Here is a 16,361-nt window from a genome sequence, read left to right on the forward strand (position 1 = left end):
CAATTAAAATTGTAAAAATACTCCATTACGACATGCTTTTGAAAGTAAAGCGGTACAAAAGATTAAAATAATTCTAAATAACTCATCGTCGACTATTATATAATAGCACCTTGCACCTTTACATTTCGAATTAGTACATACAGTTTGGTGACATCTCATAAATCTGTGCAATACTTCGCCCAAACTCAACCCGAGAGGTCTCATTAGCTGAGACTGAAAACCCCTGCGGGGCCTGAATGCTCAAACATTTGCTGCTGCTGTTGCTCAAGTAACATTTTCATCACCAAGCTCGCCTGTCAGCAGGCCTGCTGCATTGCTTTGAGAGGAATTTAAAGGTAGGAGCACCTGTGGACGGTGAGAAATGTTTCAAATTGGGCGAAAAATCTGCAAAAATATCCTGAAGTTGTATGACTGTGAAGAAGAGTTTGAGCTTCTGTAAGTTTTGAAATGAGCCAACGTCTGGACTGATAACACCATAAAATTTATATAATAAATATATTACATTGTGGAAATAATGTCCACTTGTGGAGCAAACTGCTAACATGCTAGCTATCATCAACAGCTAGCTAGCACGCATGTTACTAGCTAGGCTTTACGTTCTGTTAGCGGCTCTTCTCCACTGAGGATAAGTGAGCCAGAGATCATTGCTTCACTTCAACAAAGTAAGAAGTAGCTTAGCTGTTTGTGCTAACATGAATGTTGTGTGTCGGTGTCTTGACTCCATTCAGTTGGTATTCGTGAGCTTGGCTTCGAGGCTGTTAGGCTGCTGTGTTGAAGACCTGATGGTTGGATTGTGTTTGGGTCCTTTGGCAACTAATGCATGCTATTCTGCTGTCTACTGTTGGCTATGAAGCATTTGTATTGGTATCAATTGAAAGATTCAGTGTATTTGGGTGACTTCACATAGAGAGTATATAAGAAGTGGACGTGGATCACGGTTTTGAAGCCTCAAGTTTTTTGGCCATCGCCATCTTGGTTTTTAGCCATTTTGTTTTTTTTGCAACCAGAAGTGACACAAGAGGGTGGAGCTAAATACAATCGAATGCTGAATTAGACATTTTTAGGCGATCAAAATGTTACAATTCAGTTTCATGAAGTGAAAACACACTGTGAAAGGGTTAAAGTTGTAAGACGAATTGATTGATAGAGATTGTGACATAAACTCATGTTTACAATGTTTACTGAGGGAATAAATCAAGAGAGAAGTAAAGTCATTAATATAGACTTCTATACAATCAGAGGAGTCACCCCCTGGTGGTCAGCAGAGAGAATGCAGCTTTAACACATGAAGCATATACTTCTATACAACCAGAGGAGTCACCCCCTGGTGGTCAGTAGAGAGAATGCAGCTTTAACACATAAAGCTTAGACCTCTATACAACCAGAGGAGTTGCCCCCTGGTGGTCAGAAGAGAGAATATAGCTTTAACACATGAAGCATAGACTTCTATACAACCAGAGGAGTTGCCCCCTGGTGGAGATTATCGAAAATGCAGATTTTAGGGCACTTCCGCTTTGGTTTCACTTTTCAGACCCGGAGGATGTCACCTAGACTTCCTTGATTTACTCATAACAAACAATTTGGGTTTTACCGATTTAAAACGTAACTTTGAACTGATAATCATTATACAATGAAAGCTATTGATAACTCCCTAAAAACAAAAGATGGCTGGTGGTCTGCCGTTGTTATTGCTCTGTTTATATTTGTCTGGCTGAGTGATTTTTCCCTTGAGGTGATAATAAAGCCAAGCTGACAAGGCTGTAAACCCGCGTGGATGTGCCATAAACCACCCATACATCAGTTTTCAATATCCCGCCGCTGAGTCAGGCTCATTTTCATTCACTCCTGACACTTTGAAACACAGCCGCGTCTCCACTGACGTTAACCTCGTAGGACCTTTTCTTTCATCATTCTCTTCATCACCCTTAGCAGCCAACAAAGTGAAACAAACGGTGACCGTTTCAGGTGTGTGGGAGATCTGTGAGCTGTTTGAAGTAGTTTCCAGCTGCGTCGCAGAGCTTTTTATCGGGTTTAAAGCAGATGTAATAAACTGGACCACTGAGCGTGACCATCCCCGGAGCCTGAGATGGGAGTTCATCAACATGCACCTAACGCTCCGGTTAAGTTATGGCATCTGGAGGGCTTGTTTTTTTTGTTTTTTTTTGCACACTAGAAGAACGGCATTGGACTCATCTGGACTGCTTCCAGGGTGTTACCATGGTGATGGAGGCAAGGGGAAAGCAGCATCCTGATAATTAGAGATAAACTAGAGCGATAAAAAACATGGGATGGAAATCAAAGTAACACTGATGAGGTTCTCTCAAAACTGAGTCCAAACATATTTGTGTGCACAGAAAGAAGTATTAAATGTTTTGTTTAAGTAGGCCGTATTCAAAGTAAAACTCCCCACAGATGATAAATAACCCAGATGTATTTATTTAGCAAAAACTCTAGATTATAAACTGAGCATGTTCTTCCTCAACACCCTGTTTTTAAATTATGTTTGAACAACAGAACTAAGATGACGCTAAAATACGGTTGAAAGGAGTTTAAAATGTTTTGTTTGCAGTGGAATAATGCCAGAGCCAGAATTCCTGATAATAAACCTATTAAAAGAAGATAATGTATTTTCATGCAGGAGGGAGCGAAGTACCAAGATTTATGAAGTGAATGCATCAATAATAGAATACCGAGAATACGTTTTCATTACCATCAAAAGATTTCTCATTTTATTTTCCCCTCTCTTCAGTTAATTTCTTCATCTCATGCATGAGAAATAACTCAGTGATGAGCAGTCGTTGTACCACGTTTGTGTGCGTTTCTTCTGTGAACTAAAGAGGTGAACGCTGCACACAACAGCAGCAGAGACTGAATCCACCAAGAGGTGGTTTCGTGCCCAAAAGATAATCGAACATCACAGGAGAGACAATTCCTGTATCATTTAATGAGGAGACCAGTTTCCATATCGACTATCAAACTATGTGCCGGGAAAATACTAAGTATGTCCCAATACTTATTATGTCAAATGCAGTATGCTGATAAAAGAACAGGATGTTCGGTTTATGGTTTTTCTGACCCGCAATCCTCTGCAAGGCAGAAATATGAGCAAGAGGGTCAAAGGCCAAGGTGCAACTTGCAAATGATGTCCTGATTGAATGCGTACTGCATGCAACAGCAGGTACTTTGTCAGGGCAGATGCAGTATATACGAAAAGTCAAAGGAAAAGGTTTGCAATTTGTAACGCAGCGATGGTATTGGTAGTATAGCTTGTTTGCATGGGATTCACAGACAGTTCTCTTAAGAATACTGACAACAAAGACTGCTTTTCCCCCAAAGTCAATATCTATTCTGAAAGCACACAAAGAGTCAAAGGTTTTTTCTTGTCTGATTCTTTCCTAAACCTTCACCAAGTAGTTTTGTGTATTTTTGTTCCCATGTTTTAAAGGAGCAGCGGGTAGGATTTAGTGCCATCTAGTGGTGAGGTTGCAGATTGCAACCAACAGAATAAACCCCCACTTCCTCTTCCCTTTCCAAGCGTTTTAGAGAACTTTCACAGCAACAAGGTAGCGTAAAAGGTGAATGTCTTTCTCAAGAGCCAGAGATCAGTTTGTCCGCTCTGGGCTACTGTAGAAACATGGCGGACACCGGCTCCCCATTTAGGTATAAAGGGAATCTAAGGGAACAAAACCACAACAATTCTTAGTTGCAGGTGATTATACCAAGGAAAACAGTTGAGAATATTAATTTCTGCCAATAGAAATCTAATCCTACACAGAGTAGACCGTTTTATTCAACACAGGCAATAAACTGAAACTGAATAATTCCTATTACTTGGGTCTAGGATCCAAGCACACAACCTTAATTTGAGCCATAATACCGCAGCGTTTTTTTAAATAAGTTTACTTCATGTAGAAAAATCCTTTTCTTTGCAACAAATTAAAGTGGCCCATGTTGCTAAATGTGCTCTGATGTATCACACTGTAAAGGTTTTGTTAAATTCTCCAGCAGTGATCACATTGAGCAACTTACAAATAAAACACAGTACGCTGCTGTTTTTAAAAAGCAATATCAACGTCAGCACTAGTTAACGGCCACCCATTCTTCACCGTGAGCGCTCTCCCTCGGTGCACCGCCGCCGCCGCCGAACATCGACACCATCACTAACGTTTTACTGCGGCGTGCCGCTAATCGCCTCCTGGGTGGACAAAACTGAATTATTCAGAGGCTGAATGATGCGGCGCACTATACATCTGGCAACGCGGATGCTACGAGAGAGCTGAGGCGTGACCAAGAGACATCATTCATTTAAAAAAAAAAAGCTCAACAGAGCTGCGCTGATTGGCCGAGAGCCCAGAAGGACGTTGCCAGTCAGGAAGTACTCATCGCGTTACGCCACCAAAGGTTAGGCAATCACATAGTATAACAAAAAGACAACAAAGAACATGCAGGGAGTGGTTGGAAATATCAAAGTAGGTTGTTATTTACCGAAATGTACAAAGGATTAGAGTCGGGGTCGGCCTCGCCCTTCAGGGAGAAAGTTCTCTGCACCAGCACATAAATAATATCACGTCGTTTGAAATTGCCAATGATTTATGGCGGAGATGCGTTTCCAATCCACTGTGGCATTAAGTGCTTCTGGAGGGCGTCCAATGTAATGGACACTAAATTAAATTACCGCACCTGCTGATTTTTATTTGTCCATTTCAAAAAATTTAATTTGTATCTTATTACAGGACTCCTGTATTGGGATGAAAAACATTTCAAAGATTAAATCAGCCAAGTTCTTAATCGATGAAATGAAGAACAATTTGATATAATCAAAGTTATTTCTCATGCTCAAACTTCTCCTAATGTGAAGATTTTCCGTGTACTCCATTTCGTATATTGTCCACCTAAATATCTTAATGTTTTGGGCTCTTGATTGAACAAAACAAGCGTTTTCAAGACGTCACCATGTTATTTTCAAAACAAATCATTCTTATCTACAATCGCTATTTACAGCCCTAAATACAAAACTATTAAATGTATTTATAATGGATGAGAATCGACCATAAAATGATACGTAGCAGTCATTTGTTCGCTAATGCTGCTTGTAATGTTGCCTGTATTTTAATGAATGTCACTATACACAACTATGCATGCTTTGGACTGTTATTATTATTATTATAATTATAATAATAAGTCCAGACTTGACCCTCTGACTCCTGCATTACACGATAGCACATCATCTTCAAGGGCCATGACAGTTTGTTTTAGAGGCACTCTAACTAATCGCACTAATATCACCATATTTAGGTCGTCGACAAAGAGACATGCAGCACCTCACACATAACGTTGGGTATTCATTTGAATTGCGAGGTTTACATTGCTGAGGTAAAAGGACCCCAAGGGTAAAAGCTGTGAGTACATTTGGGGTATAGGAGCGTTAATTAAGACCAAGATGGATGTAATTTAACATGCCCTTTCAATGCTTTATTAAAACCTCAGCTGAAAATGTGCAGGGATTACAGAAGCACGAGAGGGAGAAAGCTCATCTGCTTCTTGTCTCTTGCCTGACTTGTTTATTTACAGGGGAAATCATCCCGAATGCATGAGCTGAGATAAATGGGGATTTATTAACGAGGAAAGGATGTTTGAAGATGTGTGAGCGAAGAAGAAGAAAGAAAAGAAAACTCTGTACGTTTTATTAAAGCATCGCTCACGAGCCTCACAGACAGCAGCGCTGATGCCCTGTTGCTGCCCATGGCTGGCGCTCCGTGATGAAACTGAGTGCATGAATGTATTCGTATGAACTGGACTCTTTATGGGACGAACGATGGAGGAGGAACAATGTGTGCAGAACCCTACGCCCAACATTTTAAAATTGTCATCTTGCAGCCAGACCTAATAAAGCAAGGAAAACAACTTTGTGTGCATTGCCATTATTACGTGCTTTTTTTTCGGCATCCTCTTTTAACCGCGTTGAAATATCGTGAGACACAATTTCGTCGTCTGTATTTATAATGAGCACATTCCGACTATACTATATATATATATATATATATATATATATATATATATATATATATATATATATATATATATATATATATATATATATATGCTGTATATAGCTCGCATTTCATATGCACTGTTCATACAGTCTATATAGTTATACTGCTTAGACTCATACAGTTATTTTCTTTTTTATTATTATTATTTATCTGTTATTTATGTGGAACATTGGACTTTTACTACTTCTTTTTTGCACTTCTGGCCAGATGCTAAACTGCATGTCGTTGTCCTGGCGCTTGTACTCTGTGCAATGACAATAAAGTTAAATCTGAAGTTTGTCAGAAACTCTGAAATACTTTGTATATATATATTATAATAAAAAAATTGCGGTTTTATTTTTACATCACAATTTACAATGCGATTAACAAATATATATATATATATATATATATATATATATATATATATATATATATTAATATATATATATATATATATATATATATTATTTTGCTCTATAATTTCACTTGAAACTTGTTAATTTTGCACTTATTCTAAATTAAAGGAGAAAACACTGAATATTTTTCCTTTTGTCAAGTGTTTAATTTTCTGAACAAACAAACACTGGTGGCATGAACTTCAGCAGCATCATTTCAAAGGCCGCGCTTCTCTCTGAAACATTGCAGAGGGCTTTTCTCATCTCGAATCCCAGCATGCAACAGGCTGAGAGCCCTTTAGGGAGTCTTACCTCGTCTTGATAGATGAAGAAAAGCATGATGGACAGAATCTCCAGGAAGAAGATGAGCAGGAGGAGGATGAAGAACTGCGAAGACATGAAGGGAAGAGACTCATTTAACACAACATTTATAAACAAACAACAACAAGGGAGAAGACGAGCATCTGTCTGTGAAGAATGGAAGAAGTCTAGTGTGTGTGCGTGTGTGTGTGTGTGTGTGTGTAATAAAAAAAGAATGAAATGGCCAAAGAGTGTCGAGGAGAAGAAATTGGCGAAGAAAGGACGATCGAGGAGCGTCAATATTTCTATGTGACAAGTCAGGAGAGCAGAGAGAGGAAGAGGAGGAGGAGGAGGAGGAGGGAGACGAGGAGAGGTGATGCACGGTTTCCCTCCACTTTTTGGGATCTGCCTCATTTTATTCCTCACCCGTCGCCTCCCGCCCCTCCTGCTTGATGGGTGATACATCTTCCTCCTGTGGGCCCGTGTGAGCGCCTAAAACTGTTACCAGCTCAATCATCAACCCCTCTGCTCTGCTGGGAGGGGGAGGGGAGTCATTGGAGACAATGGTGTAATATTCCAGAGGATCGTAATAAGAAATAAATAAAAAAGAGATCTTGATGAAATGCACTAGTTTATCAACCGACGTGTCTACGGGCCGATAAATCCAACAGGATGTGCTGCATCTTGTAAAACCGGTGGGTCCAAACTGAAATATCTCTGTGGCCATGAAATTTAGTAGAGACATACTCGATGAAGAGATGCTAAATCTACTACTGCTTTAGCAAACACCACCCTATGATTATGGAATATAACAAAGGGCACTCTGAGCCTCAGTAAAGATATTGGTAGTAGGGCTGGGCAAAACATTTTATTTGTGACATTTGAGACGGACGTGGATGTAAACTGCAGCACGGCCGGTTGGCAACTGGGAACCATTGGAAGTTTACCACGTTAGCTATTAGCAGCTAATGTTTGCAGAGTATTAATGGATACTAAACAGTCATCACTAGTTTCCTCTTGAGACTGAAGAATGATGATTCTCGGTTGAGCTCGGTGACATGGAGAAAATCAAATATCACCATATTTTTGACCAAATATCTGGATATTGATATTGTACGTTTGACCATTGGTCACAATACATTTACACGATGGGATTTTTGATAATCGTCAGTAATGTGGATATAATGATTAAGTGTAAGAATGAAACAGTCTGTATGCTCGTAAAACGACATCCCTTCACCGTAATGCAGCCTTTAACACCAGGACCAAGACATAATACAACTTGATGACTCCTCACAGAGCTGCACACACACGGCTGTCGACTCGCTTGTTTTCCTGAGACGCAGGCGACCGCCGTGAGGTTTTCAGAGTGGAGATGTTCAGTTTCAAAGGTCCTCTGCGTGCTGCCTCCTGGCAGCGGGGAGGTGTGTGTGAGCGCTTTTGGTTCACAATGCAGGAATCAAGCGCGGCTGGCAGCTGCCCCGCGAGGTTGTTTCCTGGCAGCGGCTGCATGAATGAACCGCTCAACGTGGCAACGCCGCGAGGTGAAGAAGCGGCCAGGTGACAGCATCGAGCCCGCGGGTGCGTTTGATTCACTCGAGCTCTTTTCAATTTCTGTTGTTCTGTCAGGCTTCATCGTCTGAATTGTGTTGTGTGAAAATCCTTTTTGGGGGGGGTTGTGTATTTAAACTTTTTTATATGCTCCTCTGTGGATTTGATTAAAATTCTGCCCTTTAAGGGCTGATGAAATCTTTTCATGAGCCACGATAAAAATACAACTAATTTCTGAATCTTTAATTTTTTTCTGCAACCACATTTTTAGAGCCCAAAAATGGCAAAAACAACAACAACAGCCACGTTTTCTCCCCCAAAATGTACACTTGTTACTTCATTTGAAAAACTGGATGGTATATATTGAATACTACATTTGTGCTTATGCTTGTAAATTAAGCTACTGTCCAAAAACAAAAATATTTTTTAAAAGCCACGTTTTGAATCGGAGCCATTTTGTCTTTATTTGTGATATTTCTTGACCTATTTTCTTCTTCAGTGTTTTATAGAGTGCTACTCTGCAATACATTTAGGTTCAGTGTCTTCTGTTTTCACACTAAGTTGGGTTCAGGAAACGATCTGGAAATACTTTGATTAAGGCAACAAAACTATTGTTTAGTAAAGGATCGTAAAATATTACAGAAAAAAAAACGGGTCCTCGATACCGATATCTTACGAAATGTTACCTGTCCAGCAACACGTGTCAACTTCTGCTCGTTACATGAAAACAGTCTTTTCAAAATAAATTGCACATGAAGCGTAGTTAGGCTTAGGCAACAAAACTACTTAGTTATGTGGAGGAAATGATTGTGGTTTGGGTTCAAATAAATACAGAAGTGACTGAAGAACTTCAGTTTTTCTGGCACAGGAAGATGAAGACAGACAGACAGACAGACAGACAGAGGAATTTGTGCATCCAGGTTACGCAATAACATATAAAAGAGGGGAAAAATGTCCATGCACACAAAGCTAGAACTATATTTGAATCACTGAAGAATTCAGATGTCGACGGCAATTATGAAGACCAGAACCAGACCATTAGCCTTTATTTAGAGCCATGCTTTCAGCCACTTGTCAAATTAAATATAATGATAATCACTTTCCTTTTTACTATCTGAAATAAAGAAGAAAAATAATGTCTGTTTGGGAGTGCTAAATCTCTAAACGTGAACCTTTTTTTCTCACAAAAGAGGAAGCAAAGAAATCCGACAGAGAGACTTCCCTTTCATTGCTTCCTCACCTTTGCACCGTTTCTCTCTCTCAAAGACAGTTTTCTTTCGGTGTGTTTGTTCGAGCCCATAAAATCACACCGGAGACAAAGAAAGAGAAACTGATACTCACCAGCAATCGGAGAACAAACAGACTCATCCCCTGCGGTCCTCTGAATATTTCCCCATTAATCTGCTCTTAATAAGAAATTTAACTCCGGCAATAGGCAGACTGGATGAGATCGTTTGATGGCAGCAGACTGCATTTTGCTTTTTATAATGCACTACAAAAAAGCTATTGAATTAGCTGGAGGAAGTTCAGACTGCTGCATTGAAATGGGCTGCTATTATCAAATAAGTTGCATAAATGCACTGTCAACAACCCATTTGTGAGCAATAACAGTGTGCTAATTAAGTCGAATGCTGAGGGGATTGTGCACACATAATTCGTTCAGATGCAACTTCATGTTAATAATTTTTTCATCTAAACAGTTTCTTGCAAACAATTCAGTCTTTGAGTAAGTAAATGGTTTAATTGAGATGTTAAACAAACACAAAAAATGACATAATTTGCTCCAAATGACATGAAAAGGCTGTTGCGTAACGAGACTAATGACTCTTGCTTATGTGACAGAGGTGCGGCAGGCAGCGGAAATACATTTACATCTGTTTTAGCCGCGGTAGTTAAAGTAATGTTTGTCTAAACAAACATGGCTCCAGCGCATCGCAGCTAAAAATCCAAAAGAAGCAGTGTTTGTTTTGTGCTCGGCGTCTCGCGGTGATAAATTATTATAAACAAAGACTCGGATCTCATTACAGAAGGACCCAAACAGGCTCAATATGTTTTCCCTGAATCGTCATTATTCAAACTGAAATACGTTTCTGTGTTTGCGGCAGTGGCTTCCAGCAGCATAACTATCGGAAAGATTTATAGCAGATCAGAGTAGAAGGAAACAAAATAGGGCTATAAAGAGGTTTTCTATGGATCAGAAATGTCTACAGCTCTCTAAACTGAGATTCAGCTGTTTTTGAAACTTTACGCTATCTACTGTCTGTGGTGGAGGAAGTACTCAAGATGCAAAATAAATACTTCACTACATGTCACGGTCCTTCTGTCAGTAGAAGTCGTATCAGCAACATGTAGTTATAGTTGTAAAAGTACTTGTTTTGCAGGTTGAGGTGAAGCTAGTTTTATAAAATATACAGCGCAGTGTCGCGCTGCACAAACAGCGCGACACTGACCGGAGGTAGGAGCGGCTTGTAACCCGACTTTTACGGTACATAGAAAAATAACTGAACCCAGCACTGAGCCTTGGGGCACCCCACAGTGAACCCCTGTCTTTTAAGTAGGGCCCAACGCATTAGAGGACAGTAGGTATAATGCTCACTGTATTGTACGACATTGCTACTTAAAAACCATCACACACTACTCTCCGTATCTTGTTAGAAAGCTGCTTTCAACCCTGAAATTTTTCACCCAGATCATGTCGTCTCAGTCTGAGCAATTCCAAAGAATCTTTTTTGGCCTCGAGACCTTTTTCTATTTCTTAACACCGGATAACACAAATTATTTTTGAAAAGCCTGCTACTGCTCTCACAGAGCAAAGCCTATCGGGAACAGATAGCACTGACACGTGTATTGTCGTGTATTATCATGTCAGTCTATCACCAGACAGATAAAACCCAGCAAAGTGGTCCTTTAAGACCTCTAAATTCATGTTGCGTTGGACCGGTGTCCTGCAGGTTTTTGTTCCATTACAGTTTTTGTACTGTGAGAGGTGATGAGCCACAGCTGGTCTGTATCCAACTAAAGCCTTCAGGGGGGAACAAAAACCTGCAGGACTCCGACTCTCGAGGACCAGAATAGAGCTTCTCGAAGCGAAAGGCTTTTTCTTCGAGTGTTTCCACGCAGCTTGTTTTTACTGCAGGTTCCTAGCAGCGAAGGCACAGCAGCAATTAGTCACTAATGAGTTGCGATATTTACTCCGCATTTAAGTAGACTTGAATGCATCTGAAGAACAGGAGCTTTTATTGGCCACTGAAGACTCGACGCACACTGCACGCAATGTGAAAACGTATACACCGCAGACACCGCCCCTTGCATGCAAACTCTTATTTATGTTGTGACTTGATCAGCCAGCGGTGCCGATATCCCTGTTTAGCAGAGATTGATGTCTCAGCAGGGCCATGGGATGAGAACTATAATCAAAGTCTAGGCACAGAGATTGATTCCTTTGTGCTCATCCATGCTGTGATTTTCACGCAGCGTGAAAGCTTCAGAGGCTCTTTGTGGGTTGACTGGTGAGGCGGTCATGTCAGGCACACAATCTATCAGCACCCTCCAAAATCAATACCTTTATGGGATCTTTCCAGCCTCGGATGCATGTGGAGAGGAGCCCTGAGGCATTCTCTTCATATGGTGGATGTGATCGTTTTTTTTACTCGACTCTATATCTGAGAGCCACGTAAGAGGGAGCTTCCATTTCCACCACAGTGAACTCACCTCTCTGACTCATTTGTGGACAGATTAGGTCACAGCCCCACCACACCTCCTCTGTGCTGTTGGACTCGCACTCAAACTCACCGGTGTGAAACATGACTTTAATCACCGAATACCCCGGTTGAAATTGAATTTAGGAGAAATTCAGTGTCCTCAAAACTCTCTTATTCTTTACTTGAAAGGACAGGGTATTGGATTTTGTTCAAAAAATGTTGGCTTAATGCCATGACTGCATTGTACTTTCTTATTCATTTTAAAGGGTAACTTTTGATTTTTTTTTTTTTTTATCTGGACCCTATTTCCTCATGTTTTTGTGTCCAGGTGACTAATGCAGCCCTCGATGTTTGAAATGTGTCCAGTGTTGAGGGAGAATGCTGCAGACAGCAGCTGCTAAAAGAGCTGTTACGCCAATGTACGTTGACTAAAAGTACTTTACCATTGAAAGGCTCAGATTACTATAAGTGCCTGCAACATAATGGAAAGAACCCGACAGAGAAATAAAACCTTTTTCTTTCCCTTTCACTTGATCCGGTCTGTCTGTTCTGAAATCTTGCGTTGCATCCAAATTGTTGAAATTATCTAAATGTTCAGCCCCAGCATTGAACATCTTTTATATAACACTAAGCTATGCTTTCTGTTCTCCAGAACAACAAACTCGTACAACACTGGCACATTGAGTGAAAGGTAAATAAAAGCATTTTATTTCTCTGTAAGATTCTTTCCATAATGTTGTCAGACATCTTTAAGAACAACATTGTTATTCAACATTGGCTCCAAATTTCAAATATCCACCTCTGGTGTTAAAGCTGCATTCTCTCTCCTGACCACCAGGGGCAACTTCTCTGGTTGTACAGAAGTATATCCTTCATGTGTAAAAGCTGAATTCTCTCTCCTGACCACCAGGGGCAACTTCTCTGGTTGTATAGAAGTCTATGTTTCATGTCTTAAAGCTGCATTCTCTCTACTGACCACCAGGGGGAAACTCCTCTGTTTGTATAGAAGTCTATGCTTCATGTGTTAAAGCTGCATTCTCCCTACTGACCACCAGGAGGCAACTCCTCTGGTTGCATTTTTTTTTCCGTCTATGCTTCATGTGTTAAAGCTGCATTCTCTCTACTGACCACCAGAGGGCGACTCCTCTGGTCGCATAGAAGTATATAAATGACTCTACTTCTCTCTTGATTTATTCCCTCAGTAAACATTGTAAACATGAGTTTATGTCTCAATCTCTAGTTTCAAGTCTTCTTCAATACAGCATGATGTTCATTTAGTAAATTATGGTCATTTAGAGTCAAATGGTCCAGTTGTTGGAAAGAAGTCCTGCATTCTAACCACTGGGATCGCTGTTGGGATCGTTTTATTTTATTTTAAGACGGCCAAAATGCGGAACACAAGGCTTCAACACTGTAGTCCACATACCAATCAGTTATGTAACGGAGACTACTTCCACTTCTTGTGAACAATCGCTGGGTAATTTGTATAGGAGCAAATATGAAACGGCAAATACATTTTGCTGGTATGCTTTAGGGCGGGGTTACTTCATTTTACAACATGAACTCTTTCACAGTGTGTTTGCACTTCATTAAAGTTAATTATAACATGTCTGGTCGCCTAAAAATGCCTCACTGAGCGTTCAGTTGTACTTAGCTCCTCCCTCTCGTGTCACTTCTGGTTGCAGAAAAAAACAGATGGTGAAGGCCTTAATGCCTCCAAAACCGTAGTCCCCAAACCAATGGGTGACATCCCGGTGACTACGTTCACGTCTTATATACAGTCTTTGTTTGTCCTTTTTTGACTTTATAATGAACGAACAAGATGTGTTGCAATGCATTCGTTCATCTGCTGTGAAGATGAAGACAGTAAGACAGTTTCATCACCTGATAAAGTCTTAGCAGAAAAAAAACAGCACTTTTTTTCCCTCATCAAAGCAGACTTCTCACTATATTGACTCAGCACAGGAATTGGTCTGGTCACTGTGGGGAAAACGGCATGGATCGGGCTAATGATCGACACTGAGACTCGTTCCCACAGAGCTCATAATAGCTCAGCCAGCTGTGCCGTTATTTCCAATGATGAATTATATTTTTTACCCACACAGAATTATTCTTTGCGACGGATGCTGTGCAGCGTCGGTGCTTGATTACATGAGCTTGTTTGTTTATCAAAATAATTATCAATCTCATAAAGGATCCGGGGTTCTTCATCAGGAATGTGCCGTTTGAAATTAGAGCAAAACGTGTGCAAATTAGAGCAGGAACATGTTTGATGTCGAGCACTTGCTGTTCCCTCAACTGCATACCAGGGAACGTATCTATATCTATAGACATCGAGAGGAGATATAGATATATAGATGGAGAGAGAGAGAGAGAGAGAGAGATGTAGAGAAAGAGATTTATAGAGCTACATATACATTTAAAGATATGGAGAAATAGAGATATGGAGATATATAGATATAAATATGTAGAGGTAGATACATAAACTTAAAATATTAAGATATCTAGGTAAGTAGAGATATGTATATGGAGATGTATAGAGAGTTATGTAGAGATGGAGATATATTGATATATAGACTTAAAATATAAAGATATGGAGATATATCAATATGTAGAGATAGTTATATGTAGATATATAGAGCTAGAGTTATATAGAGAAGGAGATGTATAGAGATAAAGACATACAGAGATATGTCGAGATAGAGATTTAAAAGTAGCGAGAGTTATATAGAGATAGATATATGTAGAGATATACAGAGATGGACATATATAGAGCTTAAGTTATATAGAGATATGTAGTGATGGGGATATACAGAGACATATAGACCTAAAATATAGATATCGAAATAGATATAGAGATATAAAGATATGGAGGGATAGAGATGTTTGGAGAAAGATGTGTATAACATAAATATATATTTTTAGCCATATTTTCCTTTGGTAAATTCATGTCAGACACCCGTAAACGTCAGTGCTGTCTGGACTTCAACACGGCTTCAACTGCTGTTAAACTCCAAACAGACAAGCCAGGGCCGGTCTACTGAGATTAGTAAAGCAATAAAAAGATATATCAAGACATTAAAGTGGATAAAATAAGAGCCACCGTGTCAGTGCCCTCGACAACAAAGCTAGACCCCCATATGGCCCATCAACTGCTGTGAGTTTTATCTCAGACGCCCAGTGGAGCCACAGTTACCTATAAAGAATATACTTTTTAATAGAAAAGATTAAATACTTTTTCCTTGCTACATAATAGTGATTATATTTGTATTATATTGTCATTATTGCTGTGTTTTCCCCCATTTATTTTCACTAAGCTTAATTCGATTATTGTAAATTCAATTAGGGAAACTGTGTCTCTAAATTATAACACACAGGAAATGTCAGAACTTTTGCATAAATTATTATGTATACAAAACCATCAGATGTGGCCACTGACACAGAATTCAACTTGTAGAAAGTCATTCAATGAACATAACTGGGAAAGGTAGGATGAAGATCAGATCAGATAAGGATTTATTGATTCACAGAGCTGGTTGTTGCGGCAGCAGGGACATAAATAAATACAGAGAAGAGAACTAAAATAGAATAAAAGTAAAAAATAGAAACTATACAAGAGCAATACAGACACAATTAGACAAAAGTGAAAGAGGGGTAATTAAAAGGAGCAGAATCCGCAAGAATAGCAAATGTCAATGATAAAAATTATAACAATTATTATTATTACTTCATAAGTAAAGATCACTGGTGTTGGTCTGTATACATATGGAAACCCTTATGTATATATAATAAAGCATTTGATGTAAGAGTACAAGATGACATGTAATAGTATAACATCATATAATTTTGTAAAGTAGTGTCGTATAAATATTATGGGGGTCTGCTGTGGGACACAGTGAGGTATTGCCAATGCTCCTTTATTGCCTTTGTCGCCATAAAGTTGTGTATTGTGCGTGAACGCCAAAGGCAACATTGGCAATTCTTGGCAGTGGAGTAACCTCTTGGGTTGTATGGCATTATATATCATTCATAGCCTGCATGCGCTCACCATTACACCGTTATTTACATGTACAACAAGGTTTTAATAAGCTGAATATTTTACACCATTAGTGCCTATGGATTGAAACAGCTGCAGCTATAATGTGAATTATCTTTTGTCAATTAAGCACAAAGGAAAACTCGTCCTGTGTCTGTTCTATTCAAGCTTGTTCAAAGGTGGTTTCTCTCATGTTTGTTGTTTGGAAGGACAGAGTGTCTCCTTCCAGTGCTGGTCTTCCTCTCTATAGATAAGCGACTTGGCGTCACATCATTTTCAGACAGCTTGGCAGCGAGCTCTGTATCTGAGAGTCAGAAGTCTGAATGCCCCAGTTACATCAATA

General features: G+C 39.6%; 1 protein-coding gene across 1 annotated transcript in view; it reads right to left on the bottom strand.

The window, feature by feature from the left end:
• The window catches only part of tspan4a (tetraspanin 4a), a gene marked incomplete at its 5' end in the record, with an annotated part of 99,089 nt that overhangs the window by 28,437 nt on the left and 54,291 nt on the right, over positions 1-16,361 (bottom strand). Inside the window, one exon of the mRNA XM_079216427.1 lies at positions 6,743-6,817. Within this exon, the coding sequence (XP_079072553.1) occupies positions 6,743-6,817 (75 nt within the window). The remainder of the gene's footprint in view (positions 1-6,742; positions 6,818-16,361) is intronic.

Source organism: Taurulus bubalis (assembly GCF_910589615.1).
Source record: "Taurulus bubalis genome assembly, chromosome: 4".
NCBI classification, from domain to species: Eukaryota; Metazoa; Chordata; class Actinopteri; order Perciformes; family Cottidae; genus Taurulus; species Taurulus bubalis.